The sequence below is a fragment of the Cervus canadensis genome, chromosome 6, assembly GCF_019320065.1.
Source record: "Cervus canadensis isolate Bull #8, Minnesota chromosome 6, ASM1932006v1, whole genome shotgun sequence".
Classification (NCBI taxonomy): domain Eukaryota; kingdom Metazoa; phylum Chordata; class Mammalia; order Artiodactyla; family Cervidae; genus Cervus; species Cervus canadensis.
In genome coordinates this window covers 40,015,536-40,030,823 of record NC_057391.1, presented here as the reverse complement: position 1 = coordinate 40,030,823, position 15,288 = coordinate 40,015,536, and the positions used below count along the sequence as shown (strand labels likewise).

Genomic DNA, 15,288 nt, shown 5'->3' with positions numbered 1-15,288 from the left:
AGAACAGCCAGAGATGAAGAATACAATAACTGAATGAAAAATTCGCTAGAAGTAATAAAGAGTAGAAAAGTAGAAAGAATAAACAGTAGGCTGAATGATACAGAGGAATGGATAAGTGAGCTGGAAAGAGTATTGGAAATCACTACTGCTGAAAGAAAAAGAGAAAAGAATAAAAGGAAATAAGGACCAGCTTGGTGGGTTACAGTCCATAGGGTCACAAAGACTTGGATACACAGAAGGGACTTAGCACACACACACAGGAAAGCTCTGGGACAACATCAAGTGCAGTAATATTTGCACTGTAGGAATTCCAAATTATTGGAGGCTTTAAAGTTAAAAACTTCCTAACCTGGGGAAGGAAATGGCCACCTAAGTCCAGGAAGCACAGAGAGTCCCATACAGAATTTACCCAGAGAGGAACACGCCAAGACACATTGAAATTAAAATGGCAGAAATTAAAGGTAAATAGAGAAGAGAATGGGCTTCCCTGGTAGCTCAGCTGGTAAAAAATTTGCCTGCAATGCAGGAGACCCCGGTTTGATTTCCTGGGTCAGGAAGATCCCATGGAGAAGGGATAAGCTACCCACTCCAGTATTCTTGGGCTTCCCTAGTGGCTCAGCTGGTAAGCCTGCAGTGTGGGAGACCTGGGTTTGATCCCTCCGTTGGGAAGATCTGTAGAAGGGAACAGCTACCCACTCTGGCATTCCGGCCTGGAGAATTCCATGGACTCTCTGGTCCGTGGGGTTGCAAAGAGCTGGACCAGACTGAGTGACTTTCAGAGAAGAGAATATTAAAAACAGCAAGGGAAAAGCAACAAATAACATACAAGGGAACTCCCATAAGGCTATCAGCTAATTTTTCAGCAGAAACTCTGCAGGCCAGAAGGTAGTTACATGGTATATTTAAGGTAATGAATAAGAAGAACATACAACCAAGAATACTATATTTAGCAAGTCTTTTATTCATATTTGATGGAGAAGTCAAACCATTGTGTGTGTGCTCAGTCATGTCCAACTCATTGTGACCCCATGGACTGTAACCTGCCTGGCTCCTCTGTCCATGGAATTTTCCAGGCAAGAATACTGGAGTAGGTTGCCATTTCCTATTCTAGGGGATCTTCCTGACCCAGGGTCAAACCCACGTCTCCTAAGTCTCCTGCATTGTCAGGCAGATTCTTGACCACTGTGCCACCTGGGAAGCCTTACAGGCAAGCAAAAGCTAAGAGTTCAGCACCACCAAACCAGCCTTACAATGAATGATAAAGGAACTTATCTAGGTTAAAAAAAAAAAAAAAAAAAAGGACACAACTAGGAACAAAAAATTATTTGGAAAGCTCACCAGTAAAGGCAAACATATAGTAAAGGTAGGAAATAATCCATACACAAAACTAATAGGAAAGTTAAAAGACAAAAGTAGTAAAATCATCCATATCCACAATAAGCAGTTAAGGGATTCATGAAACGTGTAAAATGTGATACCAAAGACAGTAATCATGAGGGGAGGAGAGTCAAGTGCAGGGTTTTTAAATTGCATTTGAAACTAAGAGATGAGCAACTTAAAACAATCATGCGTATGCATAGATTGCTATACAAAAGCCTCATGGTAGCCTCAAACCAAAAATCTTTAATAGATGTACACACACACACAAAAAAGGAATTGAAACACAACACTGAAATAGTCTTCAAAGCACAAGAGAAAAGAAAAAAGAAGAAGAGGGAGAGGTGGGAATAACCTACAAAATTAAATCTAAAACAATTAACAAAATGACATTAAGAACTCCTGATAGCTCAGTTGGTAAAGAATCCACCTGCAGTGCAGGAGATCCTGGTTCTATTCCTGAGTTGGGAAGATCCCCTGGAGAAGGGAAAGGCTACCCACTCCAGTATTCTGGCCTAGAGAATTCCATGGACTATATAGTCCATGGGGTCGCAAAGAGTTGGACACGACTGAGCGACTTTCACTTCACTTCATATCAATAATTACCTTAAATGTAAACAGACTAAATTCTCCAACCAAAAGACATTGACTGGCTGAATGGGTATAAAACAAGACCCATATATATGCTGCCTATGAGAGACTCACTTTAGATCTAAAGATACATAAAGACTGAAAATGAGAGGATGGAAAAAGTTATTCTGTGCAAATATAAATCCAAAAGAAAGCCAGAGTAGCAATATTTATGTCATACAAAATAGACTTTGAAGACCGTTCCAAGAGACAAGGAAGGATACTATGTAATGATCAAGGTATAAATATAAGAAGATATAATAATTGTAAATATACATGCACCCACCATAGAAGCACTTAAATATATAAGTTAAATATTAGCAGACATAAAAGGAAAAATCAGCAGTGACACAGTAAGAGTAGGAGACTTTAACCTCCCCCTCCTGCCAACTTTCATCAATGGAAAGATCATCCAGATAGAAAATCAATAAGGAATCACAGGCCTTCAGTGACACATTAGACCAAATGGTCTTAACTGACATATAGAGAGCATTTCATCTGGAAAGCTACAGAATACACATTGTAGTGTACATGGAACATCATCCAGGATAGAGCACGTGCATGGCTGCAAAAGATGCCTTGGTAAATTTAAGAAAATTAAAATAATATCAAGCATCTTTTCCAACACTGTGAGACTAGAAATCAACTATAAGGGGGAAAAAAAAAACTGCAAAAACAGAGACACATGGAAGCTAAACAGCATGCTACTAAACAGCCAGTGGACTACTGAAGAAACCAAAAAGGAAATTAAAAATTACCTACAGACAAAAATGGAAACAGGATGATCCAAAACCTATGGAATACAGCAGAAGCAGATCTAAGAGGATGTTGTTTATGCTTTAAAAATACTTACTTTTTATATGTTTTAAAAGTTTTCTTCAGTTTGTCTACTGTCTTTGTACTCTGTTTATGGCACTTTTCTGTGTGGAAGTTTTTCTTCCTTTTAGGTAAATTTGGCGATTCTCCTTTATTCCTCTGTTTCTTGTATATAGGCTTTTTCTACAGTCGGCTCTAAAGCTATTTCACACAGTTTCTTCTAGTATTTTCCTTTCTCCTACAGCCGCCAACATTTAAATGTTTGCTTCATAAGGGACAGTTTTGTCCTAAGGTGTGAAGAAGAGCTTTCAGTTCAGTTCAGTTGCTCAGTCGTGTCCAACTCTCTGCGACCCCATGGACTGCAGCACGCCAGGCCTCCCTGTCTATCACCAGCTCCCAGAGCTTACTCAAACTCATGTCCATTGAGTCGGTGATGCCATCCAACCATCTTATCCTCTGTTGCCCTTTTCTCCTCCTGCCTTCAATCTTTCCCAGCATCAGGGTCTTTTCCAATGAGTCAGTTCTTTGGTTCAGGTGGCCAAAGTATTGAAGTTTCAGCTTCAGCATCAGTCCTTCCCATGAATATTCAGGACTGATTTCCTTTAGGATGGACTGGTTGGATCTCCTTGCAGGCCAAGGGACTCTCAAGAGTCTTCTCCAGCACACAGTTCAAAAGCATCAGTTCTTCGATGCTCAGCTTTCTTTATAGTTCCAACTCTCACATCCATACATGACTACTGGGAAAGCCATAGCTTTGACTGGACGGACCTTTGTTGACAAAGTAATGTCTCTGCTTTTCAGTATGCTGTCTAGGTTGGTCATAGCTTTTCTTTCAAGGAGTAAACGTCTTTTAATTTCATGGCTGCAGTTACCATCTGCAGTGATTTTGGAGCCCACAAAAATAAAGTCTCTCACTGTTTCCATTGTTTCCCCATCCATTTGCCGTGAAGTAGTGGGACCAGATGCCATGATCTTAGTTTTCTGAATGTTGAGTTTTAAGCCAACTTTTTCAGCTCTCCTCTTTCACTTTCATCAAGACGCTCTTTAGTTCTTCTTCCCTTTCAGGCATAAGGGTGGTGGCGTCTGCATATCTGAGGTTATTGATATTTCTCCTGGCAGTGTTGATTCCAGCTTGTGCTTCATCCAGCCCAGCATTTCTCATGATGTACTCTGCATAGAAGTTAAATGATCAGGGTGACAATATACCACCTTGATGTACTCCTTTCCCAATTTGGAATCAGTCTGTTGTTCCACGTCTGGTTCTAACTGTTGCTTCTTGACCTGCATACGGATTTCTCAGGAGGCAGGTAAGGTGGTCTGGTATTCCCATCTCTTTAAGATTTTTCTGAAGTTTGTGGTGATCCACACAGTCAAAGGCTTTGGCATAGTCAATAAAGCAGAAGTAGATGTTTTTCTGGAATTCTATTGCTTTTTCAGTGATCCAGTGGATGTTGGCAATTTGATCTCTGGTTCCTCTGCCTTTTCTAAATCCAGCTTGAACATCTGGAAGTTCTCGGTTCACGTACTGTTGAAGCCTGGTTTGGAGAATTTTAAGCATTACTTTGCCAGAATATGAGATGAGTAGAATTGTGTAGTAGTTTGAACATTCTTTGGCATTGTCTTTCTTTGGGATCGGAATGAAAACTGACCTTTTCCAGTCCTGTGGCCACTGCTGAGTTTTCCAGATTTGCTGGCATATTGAGTGCAACACTTTCACAGCATCATCTTTTAGGATTTGAAATAGCTCAACTGGAATTCCTTCACATCCACTAGCTTTGTTCGTAGTGATGCTTCCTAAGGTTCACTTGATTTCGCATTCCAGGATGCCTGGCTTTGGGTGAGTGATCACACCATCGTGGTTATCTGGGTCATGAAAATCTTTTTTGTATAGTTCTTCTGTGTATTCTTGCCACCTCTTCTTGATATCTTATGCTTCTGTTAGGTCCATACCATTTCTGTCCTTTATTGTACCCATCTTTGCATGAAATGTTCCTTTGGTATCTCTTAATTTCTTGAAGAGATCTCTAGTCTTTCCCATTCTATTGTTTTCTTCTATTTCTTTGCATTGATCACTGAGGAAGGCTTTCTTATATCTCCTTGCTATTCTTTGGAACTCTGCATTCAGATGGGTATATCTTTCCTTTTCTCCTTTGCATTTCGCTTGTCTTCTTTTCACAGCTATTTGTAAGGCCGCCTCAGACAACCGTTGTCTTTTTGCATTTGTTTTTCTTCGGGATGGTCTTGATCACTGCCTCCTGTACAGTGTTACGAACCTCAGTCCGTAGTTCTTCAGGCACTCTATCAGATCTAATCCCTCAAATCTATTTGCCACTTTCAGTACATAATTGTAAGGGATTTGATTTAGGTCATACCTGAATGGTCTAGTGGTTTTCCCTACTTTCTTTGATTTAAGTGTGAATTTTGCAGTAAAGAGTTCATGATCTGAGCCATAGTCAGATCCCGGTCTTGTTTTTGCTGATTGTATAGAGCTTCTCCATCTTCCACTGCAAAGAATATAATGGCTAGACAGTTTTCCAAAGCTGTTTACTACAAACTATGTCTTTTGTTTGTAGGTTTGAAATGCGTTGCTTGTCATGAACTGAATTTCCATTTAAGCATGAGTTTTATTATCTGTTTCAGTGATTCCCCACCCCCCCATTTGTAATTCAGGATTATCCTGTTTTTGATAATTCTGATTTTTCATTGTATTTTTTAATCTTCATTGCTTTTATTTTTCAGTTATTTCCCTTCTGTTTTCATAATTTTTTCCCCAGGAAAGGTTTAAGATCATTTTTATCAAAGTGTAAAAAACCTTGTGAGAGTAATGTAGAAGACATAGCATTTAACAATGGTAAGGACTTTTCTTATTCAGCTCTTCAGGAAAATATTATAGTTCTTGCCACATAGACCTTCATATTTATGGTAATTCTTGCTTTCATGAATAGCAGTTTTTTCTTCTCTTATACTTTCTGTTTTGGTTACTGTTGATATTTATGTGAGTCATTATATTGGATTTATTTAGTCTGTGACAGTCTTACATAATTAATATTTTTCAATAGAATTATTAATTTTAGTGCTTTTTGATGCTCTTTTTGCTTTGATTATAACTTTGTGAAACTTTGTAATGCCAACCCTTCTTTCTTGTTTGTATTTATGTATCATATAACAAAGGGATAATGCTGTTATATTTAGGCCTATCATTTTACTTTCTTTTTGGATCTCTGGTTTTTAGGTGTTTGTCTTGTAATTGTCTTTAAATTTTATTTTATAACCCAATTTGAATCTTTCTCGGTCACTCATTTTAAAACTTAGTGAGATGATTGATCTTCTGTTATAGTAGGTTTTGTATTTAATGTTTTTTGAAGATTTTAAACAAAATATAGCTAGAGGTTTCGTTTACTATTATTGCTGATAATTTGAAAGGTACACAGTTTGTAGTTTTATCAGAGGATGTCTTCCAAGACTTTAAATAGTATACTTAAATTTGGATTTTTAATTTATCAACTTAAGAAATGAAGCAGTCATTAGCTTCATAGGTTTAAAGATGTTGAACTTCATATTCTTTCTGCCTCTTCATCTCCCAGTTTTCAGATGCTTGTTAATTTATTTGAGGATTTTAGTCTTAGAATTTTTTTATTATACTAGAGCATGAATGTGTATTAGCCTGCATATCTTTTTTTAAAATTACGAGATACCAGTTATTTAGGCTTAGTTTTATAATTAAATAGATTCAGTCCTCACTGTCCTTTCATTCCATGTCCTTGTTGTTTTTTTTTTTTGTATCAGTTGTTGCCAAGTTGAATCATATCATCACATTGATTTTCCTGTGAATATCAAGAATAACATAACTTTGACTCACAGATTAATTGTACTTCTCAAGCTTGCTGTTCCCCTCACTCTTCCCCATTTTGCTAAGCCACTAGCCAAGCCAAAAATATAGGCATTGTCCTTGATTTCTCTTTCTCTTGTACTTCAGGGTTAGTCTGTCAGCAAGTTCCTTCGACTCAACCTTCAAAACATATGCTGAATCCATCTACTTCTTATTGCCATCTTTCCCCTCTGGTCTCTCTATTTCCTCTCCCAGACCTCCCATCTACGGCCATCTAGTTTCCACAGAGCCACCAGAATGGTCCTTTTAAAATACAAATCATATCATAATACTCTCCTCCTTAAAACCTTCTTGGAGCTTCGAAATTGCACTTAGAATAAATAATACTCAAACTTTCAACATTGCTTATAAAAAACCCTGTGTGATTGGCCCTGTCTACTTCTCTGAGCTCATCATGTATCTTTTTCCCTTCCCTACTCCCCTCTTATTTTTTCCTTTTTTATTTAATCAGTCCAAGATTAAACAGACTCTTCTGTTCTGCATGAAGTACTCATTTTCATGATCTTTTTCCAGAAGTCCGTCTGGTCGTTCAGATTTCAGCTTAAATGTTGTAGCCTCGTTAAGACCCAGTTCTGACTACGTAAGTTAAAGTAGTCACTCAGATCTTTGTTATTTTAGTTCTCTCTCTAGGACATGTGCCTGCGTAACATTTTTCTTATTTCTTTGTATTTGTTTGTTTAATGTCTGTCTCTCCTGGAATGTTAAGAGGCATGAGACTAGTGATCTGTCTTTACTGTTATATTTCAGCACCAGAAATATTATAGGCACATAGAGGACACTCAGTAAATATCTTTGTACAGGGGAATACTATCAATGACTTTCTGTTGTCTTTTAAATGAGAATGACCAGCCAACTAGATATAGAATTATTACATTATACATTCTTCTCCTGCCCTCAGAAAATATATAGACATTTTCTGCTTTGAATATAGTTAGAATGAAGCTATAAGGCTTTCCTGATTTTTTTCCTCTTCTAGATAACTTGCTGCTTCTTGCTGAACTTGCTGCTCAATTGTCTGTGGTACTAATACTACATATCTTCTCTAATCTGTGATGTTCAGGTCTTATTATTTATTTTGATTTTAATTCATTATTAACAGTAATTGTGATTTCAGTAAATTTATTAATAGTAAATAACTATAAAATTAGTCACCCTAGAAATGTTTTTCTTACAGTTTAAATATACATACTTTTCTTTTAGTAAATAGTTTCATTTATTTTCATAATCTGTGTTTTAGAATCTGAGAAATTGGTCTTCTGTTTGTGACAGTGATTTTATTCATTTGGGTTATTTCATTATTATATGTTTTATTTGCAGATTTGTTTTCTTTTGTTTTTGCCTTTAAAAAAATAATTTCTATGTTAATCATAGACTTTTATACTTTTTTTTTTTTAGCATTTTCCGAAAAGCCAAAGTAGATGTGTTTTTCACATTTTGCAAACAGAGTTAGGGGAGTTTTATGTGAAAAATACGATACATTTGGTTCAGATGCCTCAAATAATTCTGGAGACAGCTGTATTTCAAAGATGAATTTTTGACTGTACTTCGCAACTTAAAAAAAAATTGCACCAAAGCCAGTATAATGCAAAAGTGCTTCCTTGTATTTATTCAACAGATGAGCTGGTTTAGAATTTTATTTAGACATGAAAAGATAATTATTTGCCAATATGACTTAGAAAAAAGCCTGCATCTGGTAAAAGATAAACATTTTTTTTTAAGTAAATGAAATCTCAGCTGTAACTTAATTATACTTTACACCCCAGTTAAGAATAGATTATTGAAATTTATAATCATTTTAAAGTCTTGAATTTTATTACAGATTTACTGACTTGTTCCTGGTAATTTAATTGTATAATATTATATTTAAAATTTCACTAAAATAGATGACTTTTGAGGCTCTTCTAATACTAATCCTAAAGTGAATCTTAGGGTTAAGAGCAAAAATAGATTAGCACAGAGAACTATTATTTTAATTGGCCACAGAAATAATTGATAAGATGAATGAGCATTTTCCCCTATATTTTTGTTGCCCTTTGTATACGTATGTAAGCAAATGATTATTTTTAGGAGTGATTTAAGCATTTCTCTATCTCATTTTTATAGTCTGTACTTTTACTATTTTACAAATGGTGACTTTTAAGTGTTGAAAATAAACAGTATCAATGATACCATTTTGAGTTTTATTATCTCTTTGGTGAGGCATCAGGACTGCTTTAGAAAAGCAGGCAGATTAAACGATTGTGCGTGTCACCCTACTTTCCTGTTTGTGTCTGAATTTCAGCCTACCCTCTTAACTCATTTTACAGATGCTCGTTTTGCTCAACAAATCTGTAGTTAGTGCCAGACAAGACCAAGCTTGAGAAAGGTGATCATCAGAATCCTCATTTGCCTTCTCAAGTCTTCTCTGCTCACAGTATCCCCTTATTATGGTGGAACTACATGGTGGTACTTTAAAATTTTGCAAATTATCATTTGTTTAAAACTGTGAGCCTTGCATACAGGCATGGAATTTAATGAAATCTTTGTGCAGGGTGATTAATGCAGTATACTTTGTTTACTTGTTTTTTCTTTTTTCTCCATTTATTTTTATTAGTTGGAGGCTGATTACTTTACAATATTGTAGTGGGTTTTGCCATACATTGACATGAATCAGCCATGGATTTACATGTGTTCCCCATCCCGATCCCCCCTCCCTCCTCCCTCTCCATCCCATCCCTCTGGGTCTTCCCAGTGCACCAGCCCTGAGCACTTGTCTCATGCATCCAACCTGGGCTGGTGATCTGTTTCACCCTTGATAGTATACTTGTTTCAATGCTATTCTGTCAGAATATCCCACCCTTGCCTTCTCCCACAGAGTTTAAAAGTCTGTTCTGTACATCTGTGTCTCTTTTTCTGTCTTGCATTTAGGGTTATCATTACCATCTTTTAAAATTCCATATATATGCATTAGTATACTGTATTGGTCTTTATCTTTCTGGCTTACTTCACTCTGTATAATTGGCTCCAGTTTCATCCATCTCACTAGAACTGATTCAAATGAATTCTTTTTAATGGCTGAGTAATATTCCATGGTGTATATGTACCACAGCTTCGTTATTCATTCGTCTGCTGATGGGCGTCTAGGTTGCTTCCATGTCCTGGCTATTATAAACAGTGCTGCGATGAACATTGGGGTGCACATGTCTCTTTCAGATCTGGTTTCCTCGGTGTGTATGCCCAGGAGTGGGATTGCTGGGTCATATGGCAGTTCTATTTCCAGTTTTTTAAGGAATCTCCACACTGTTCTCCATAGTGGCTGTACTAGTTTGCATTCCCACCAACAGTGTAAGAGGGTTCCCTTTCTCCACACCCTCTCCAGCGTTTATTGCTTGTAGACTTTTGGATAGCAGCCATCCTGACTGGCGTGTAATGGTACCTCATTGTGGTTTTGATTTGCATTTCTCTGATAATGAGTGATGTTGAGCATCTTTTCATGTGTTTGTTAGCCATCTGTATGTCTTCTTTGGAGAAATGTCTGTTTAGTTCTTTGGCCCATTTTTTGATTGGGTCATTTATTTTTCTGGAATTGAGCTGCAGTGTTTACTTGTTTTTTAAAATGCTAAATTGGAAATATTTATGAAATAATCCAATATTTGTAAATAAAATAGTGAATTAGATGTATTTTACTAGATTAGACAGTTTTCAGATATGTTGGAATCTTTAAATATCTTTAAATAGATGTTTAACATGTATATTATCTATGGTGAAACAGATCACCAGCCCAGGTTGGGTGCATGAGAGAAGTGCTCGGGCCTGGTGCACTGGGAAGACCCAGAGGGATCGGGTAGAGAGGGAGGTAGGAGGGGGGATCGGGATGGGGAATACATGTAAATCCATGGCTGATTCATGTCAATGTATGACAAAAACCACTACAATACTGTAAAGTAATTAGCCTCCAACTAATAAAAATAAATGAAAAAAATAGATAAAAAAAAATAAAAACTACCTAAAAACTTAAAAAAAATTAGAACTGTCTCAGTAGTTCTAGTAAATGTGGTTATCCTAGGTTCTCAATTGCGGTTTTTTGTTGTTTTTTTTTTTTTTTAAGTACCAAGGTAGTTGGGCAAGATTATGGATTTACCCAAAAATAAATAAATAAATAAAATAAAATAAATAGGTGTTTAAAACTTTTTTTAGTTTTGCTTTATGATATCTTGTTTCCTGGAAATATAAATGGAAAAAGTACAGTAAATTTTTTAAAAGTCAGAAATTTTATAAAGATTTAAACAACCATTAGTTTGCTTTGTTAATGTTCTTGAAAGAAATCCCAAAGTAGGAGGTTTGGCCAAATAGGACAAGTGGCAACTATTCCGATTAAGTGGTATGTTCCTGCTTTTCAATATTTACTTCTATTTTTAAAATCTAACGTTTTTTATTTTTAAACATAATCTGTAAATTTAAATGTTTGTACCCTATGTTCACTGTTTAAAAAGTTCAAATCTGAATTGATGGAAGATGTTAATTTTGAAGTCACACCAAAATTTTTCTCTATTAGTTTTAGCTAAGTAGACATTTTCTGCCATTTAATAGGTAAAAATCACATGGAATGCTAGAGTACTCTGTTTCACTGAGATTCCAGTTTCTGAACACCAGATAAAATTGGAATGAGGATACTTGTTATTCAGCTTAGTCGCTCAGTCGTGTCCGACTCTTTGCAACCCCAAGGAGTGCAGCATGCCAGGATTCCCTGTCCATCACCAACTCCCGGAGCCTACTCAAATTCATGTCCGTTGTGTCGGTGATGCCATCCAACCATCTCATCCTCTGTCGTCCCGTTCTCTTCCTGCCTTCAATCTTTCCCAGCATCAGGGTCTTTTCCAGTGAGTCAGTTCTTTGCATCAGGTGGCCAAAGTATTGGAGTTTCAGCTTCAACATCAGTCCTTCCAATAAATATTCAAGACTAATTTCCTTTAGGATGGACTGGTTGGCTCTCCTTGCAGTCCAGGGGACTCTCAAGAGTCTTCTCCAACACCACAGTTCAAAAGCTTCAATTATTCGGTGCTCAGCTTTATTTATAGTCCAGCTTTCACATCCATGCATGACTACTGGAAAAACCATAACTTTGACTAGACGGACCTTTGTTGGCAAAACAATGTCTTTGCTTTTTAGTATGCTATCTAGGTTGATTATAGCTTTTCTTCCAAGGAGTAAACGTCTTTTAATTTCATTGCTGCAATCACCATCTGCAGTTATTTTGGAGCCCACGAAAATAAAGTCTCTCACTGTTTCCATTGTTTCCCCATCTATTTGCCATGAAGTGATGGGACCAGATGCCATGATCTTAGTTTTCTGAATGTTGAGTTTTAAGTCAACTTTTTCAACTCTCTTTCACTTTCATCAAGAGGCTCTTTAGTTCTTCTTCACTTTCAGGCATAAGGGTGGTGTCATGTGCATATCTGAGGTTATCGATATTTCTCCCGGCAATCTTGATTCCAGCTTGTGCTTCATCCAGCCCGGCATTTCACATGATGTACTCTGCATAGAAGTTAAACAATCAGGGTGACAATATACAGGCTTGACGTACTCCTTTCCCGATTTGGAACCAGTCTGCGTTGTTCCATGTCAAGTTCTAACTGTTGCTTCTTGACCTGCATACAGATTTCTCAAGAGACAGGTCAGGTGGTCTGGTATTCCCATCTCTTTAAGATTTTTCCACAGTTTGTGATGATCCACACAGTCAAAGGCTTTGGCGTAGTCAGTGAAGCAGAAGTAGATGTTTTTCTGGAATTCTCTTGCTTTTTCGATGACCCAATAGATGAGACTTTGGTGATCACTTAAAAGTGGGTAGGTGTCAACTATACTCCAATTAAAAAAAAGGAAAAGTTAGTGGATAGGGAATTCCCTGGTGGTCCAGTGATTAGATCTCTGTGCCTTCATTGCACATCGCACTGATTCTATCCCTGGTCAGGGAACTAAGATCCCAGAAGCCAGATTTCACCGCCAAAAACAATCAGAAACACAGAGAGGTGGGATGGGGAGGGAGGTAGGTAGGAGGTTAAAGAGGAAGGGGACATACATATACCTATGGCTGATTTATGTTGATATATGGTAGAAACCAAAACAAGATTGTAAAGCAATTATCTTCCAATTAAAAAGAAATTATTTAAAAAGAAACACATGGAAGTGAATAGGTAGATATCCAAACCATAATGTAACAAAGGTGATTCTTTACTTTCTTTTCATTGTAATTCAGGGCTTCTTGATAAAATGAAGGATGGACTGGAATCTAGCCTGCTTGTTGAAATTAGCCTGTATAAATAATAAAATTTAGTATATAATGGAAAAGTTTCAGGCAGAGGGGTGAGAACTACTCTAATCGGAGAATTCAGAGGGAGGAGGAAGGAGAGACAGTTCTTTGTATCCATAAGTGGACAAGCAAAGCCTCCACATCTGGGTGAGCAGGTTTTTACTATAATCTTCAAGAATTGCTCCCTGTTGCTGCCTCTGTTGATAATGGGGAACATGAGATTATTGTCTATTTTGGATTATCTTCACTGATCCCCTTCTGTTTGCAGGCTGTTATATTTAGGGTATATGTAACCATTCATGTGGTACATGTTTTCTCACTTTTACAAGTAAAAGCTAAATTTTCTGTAAAGATTTTTATTCAGATTTTGATTGTTTCAAGACTGTGTCCTTATTTGATTTATGTAGTTCTTTAAAATTGTTAACATTAAATTAGTTAACTGAAATATCAATTAATGTTTACATGAAGGGACTGTTGAAAAGAGTGCTTTCATGATTATGAATAAATTTGGTGTGTCATACTTAAATGTGTGTATAAACCACATCGGTAATGTTTGATTTTTTTTTGAAAAGTATTTTATGACATGACAAAAATATTATTTTGTTTTGGCTTTCAATTGAAAGTTGCTGTATAAAGGGGAAAATGTCTCTTGATTTGTGTGAGAATTTTGTTTGTTTATCTAAGACCTAATTTCTAAGTTTTTCCTTCTTGGTCCTTGTGTGTTATTCTAAGATGACTAAGTTAGAGCTAGGCCTTTCGTGGTGGCACAGTGGTAGAAGAATACACCTACGATACAGAAGGCTCAGGTTTTAAACCTGATGTTGTTTTGCAAAAGAACATTGCAAAACACTATCTAATAAAAATATCTTATGGTGATATCCTAATGAAGAACAGATTTGTTTGTATCTTTCTTGCCTCAAACATATAATACTGCTATTGCATTTATTCTGTGTCAGATATTGTACTAAATGCACTCCATCCTCTTCCTCACAACTTTCCCACCTGAGAGACTTGCAGTAACAGAAACTTGGGGACATAAGAATCTGTTAGAAAAATGGCCAGCAACTGGTGTTACTAAAATGTAGGGAATGTTTAGGGAAGTGGTAGATAAGGAAGCCAAAGTGGTAGATAAGGAATGAATTTATATAGTATGTAATGGATTCAGATGTGATTCAAAAGAGTTAGATTGCCAGGGTTACATTGCCAGTGAATGGCTGAGTCCAGACTTAAATCCAGGGGTGTTAATCCAGACCTCGAGATCTTGTACATTATATTGCATTTACATAATACAAATGCACTCATTTATCAACTCCTAAACTCCTTTTACTGAAATAAAACACTGTTTCTATGCAAAATGAAGTTTGATAGTGACAGTGTCATTCTAAGTAGCCCATAATGACCATCATAAAATTCCCATATATAATAAATATTTTATTTTAATATAGCTTTTTCTAGTTAACCCAAATAGATTTTTGGTAGCCAAATTGGAAAATATAAATAAAAAAAGAAGAGAACCAAATTACTTAAAATTTTACTACCCAGACTTAAACATTATGTATATTTCTTGAGACTTTTTTTCTGCGTATATACTTACATAATATCCCTTTTTCACTTAATGTGTCATGAGCATGTTTTCATACCAAAACGTGTTATAACTGTTGTAATATCTATGACTGTACCATAAGTTGTTTGACCATTCTTTCATCAATAAATAGTACTGTAGAGAATATTGTCTGTGCATATCTCAAGAAAGTAAATATTGAAGTGAAATTATGAGTTTTAGGACTTCATGCATTTTTATGGCTTCTGACTTTGTAGAAAGAAACTGCAAGTGTACATTCTCATTAAAGTATTAAGAATATCTAATTCCTCATCTTTAATACATGTTGTAAAGGTTTCCTTCCTTCCTATACATCGAGACACCAAATGTAACATGTTGATCAAGTTATTATCATTTTGTTTTTCAGGAGATGATTTTTCTTTGATTCAGCAAGAGATATTTATGGTTAAAGAATGTAAACACTGCAACATTGTTGCCTACTTCGGGAGCTATCTCAGGTGAAAAACACAAAGCATCTAATCTCTCTGTTTGTACTTCATACTTCTTTGCTCCACATCCCCTCCCTTTCATGTAAATGCTGTTTTGTATTTAAGTTTTAAAAATTTCTTGTCTAAAGTTCTAAAATTTCTCAGATCTTCTTATTGGCTCCTCTGTTATATTAATAATGACAGCTTCATTTATGCATTTTTACCTTATCTGGCAACCTTAATGAAATACAATGAACGATTA

At 36.3% G+C, this 15,288-nt stretch overlaps 1 protein-coding gene across 4 annotated transcripts in view; it reads left to right on the top strand.

The window, feature by feature from the left end:
- MAP4K5 (mitogen-activated protein kinase kinase kinase kinase 5) overlaps positions 1-15,288 on the top strand; it is a 115,321-nt gene that overhangs the window by 30,092 nt on the left and 69,941 nt on the right. For all 4 annotated transcript variants that reach the window (XM_043471640.1, XM_043471638.1, XM_043471641.1 and 1 more), the window contains exon 4: positions 14,966-15,056. In XM_043471640.1, the coding sequence (XP_043327575.1) occupies positions 14,966-15,056 (91 nt within the window). The remainder of the gene's footprint in view (positions 1-14,965; positions 15,057-15,288) is intronic.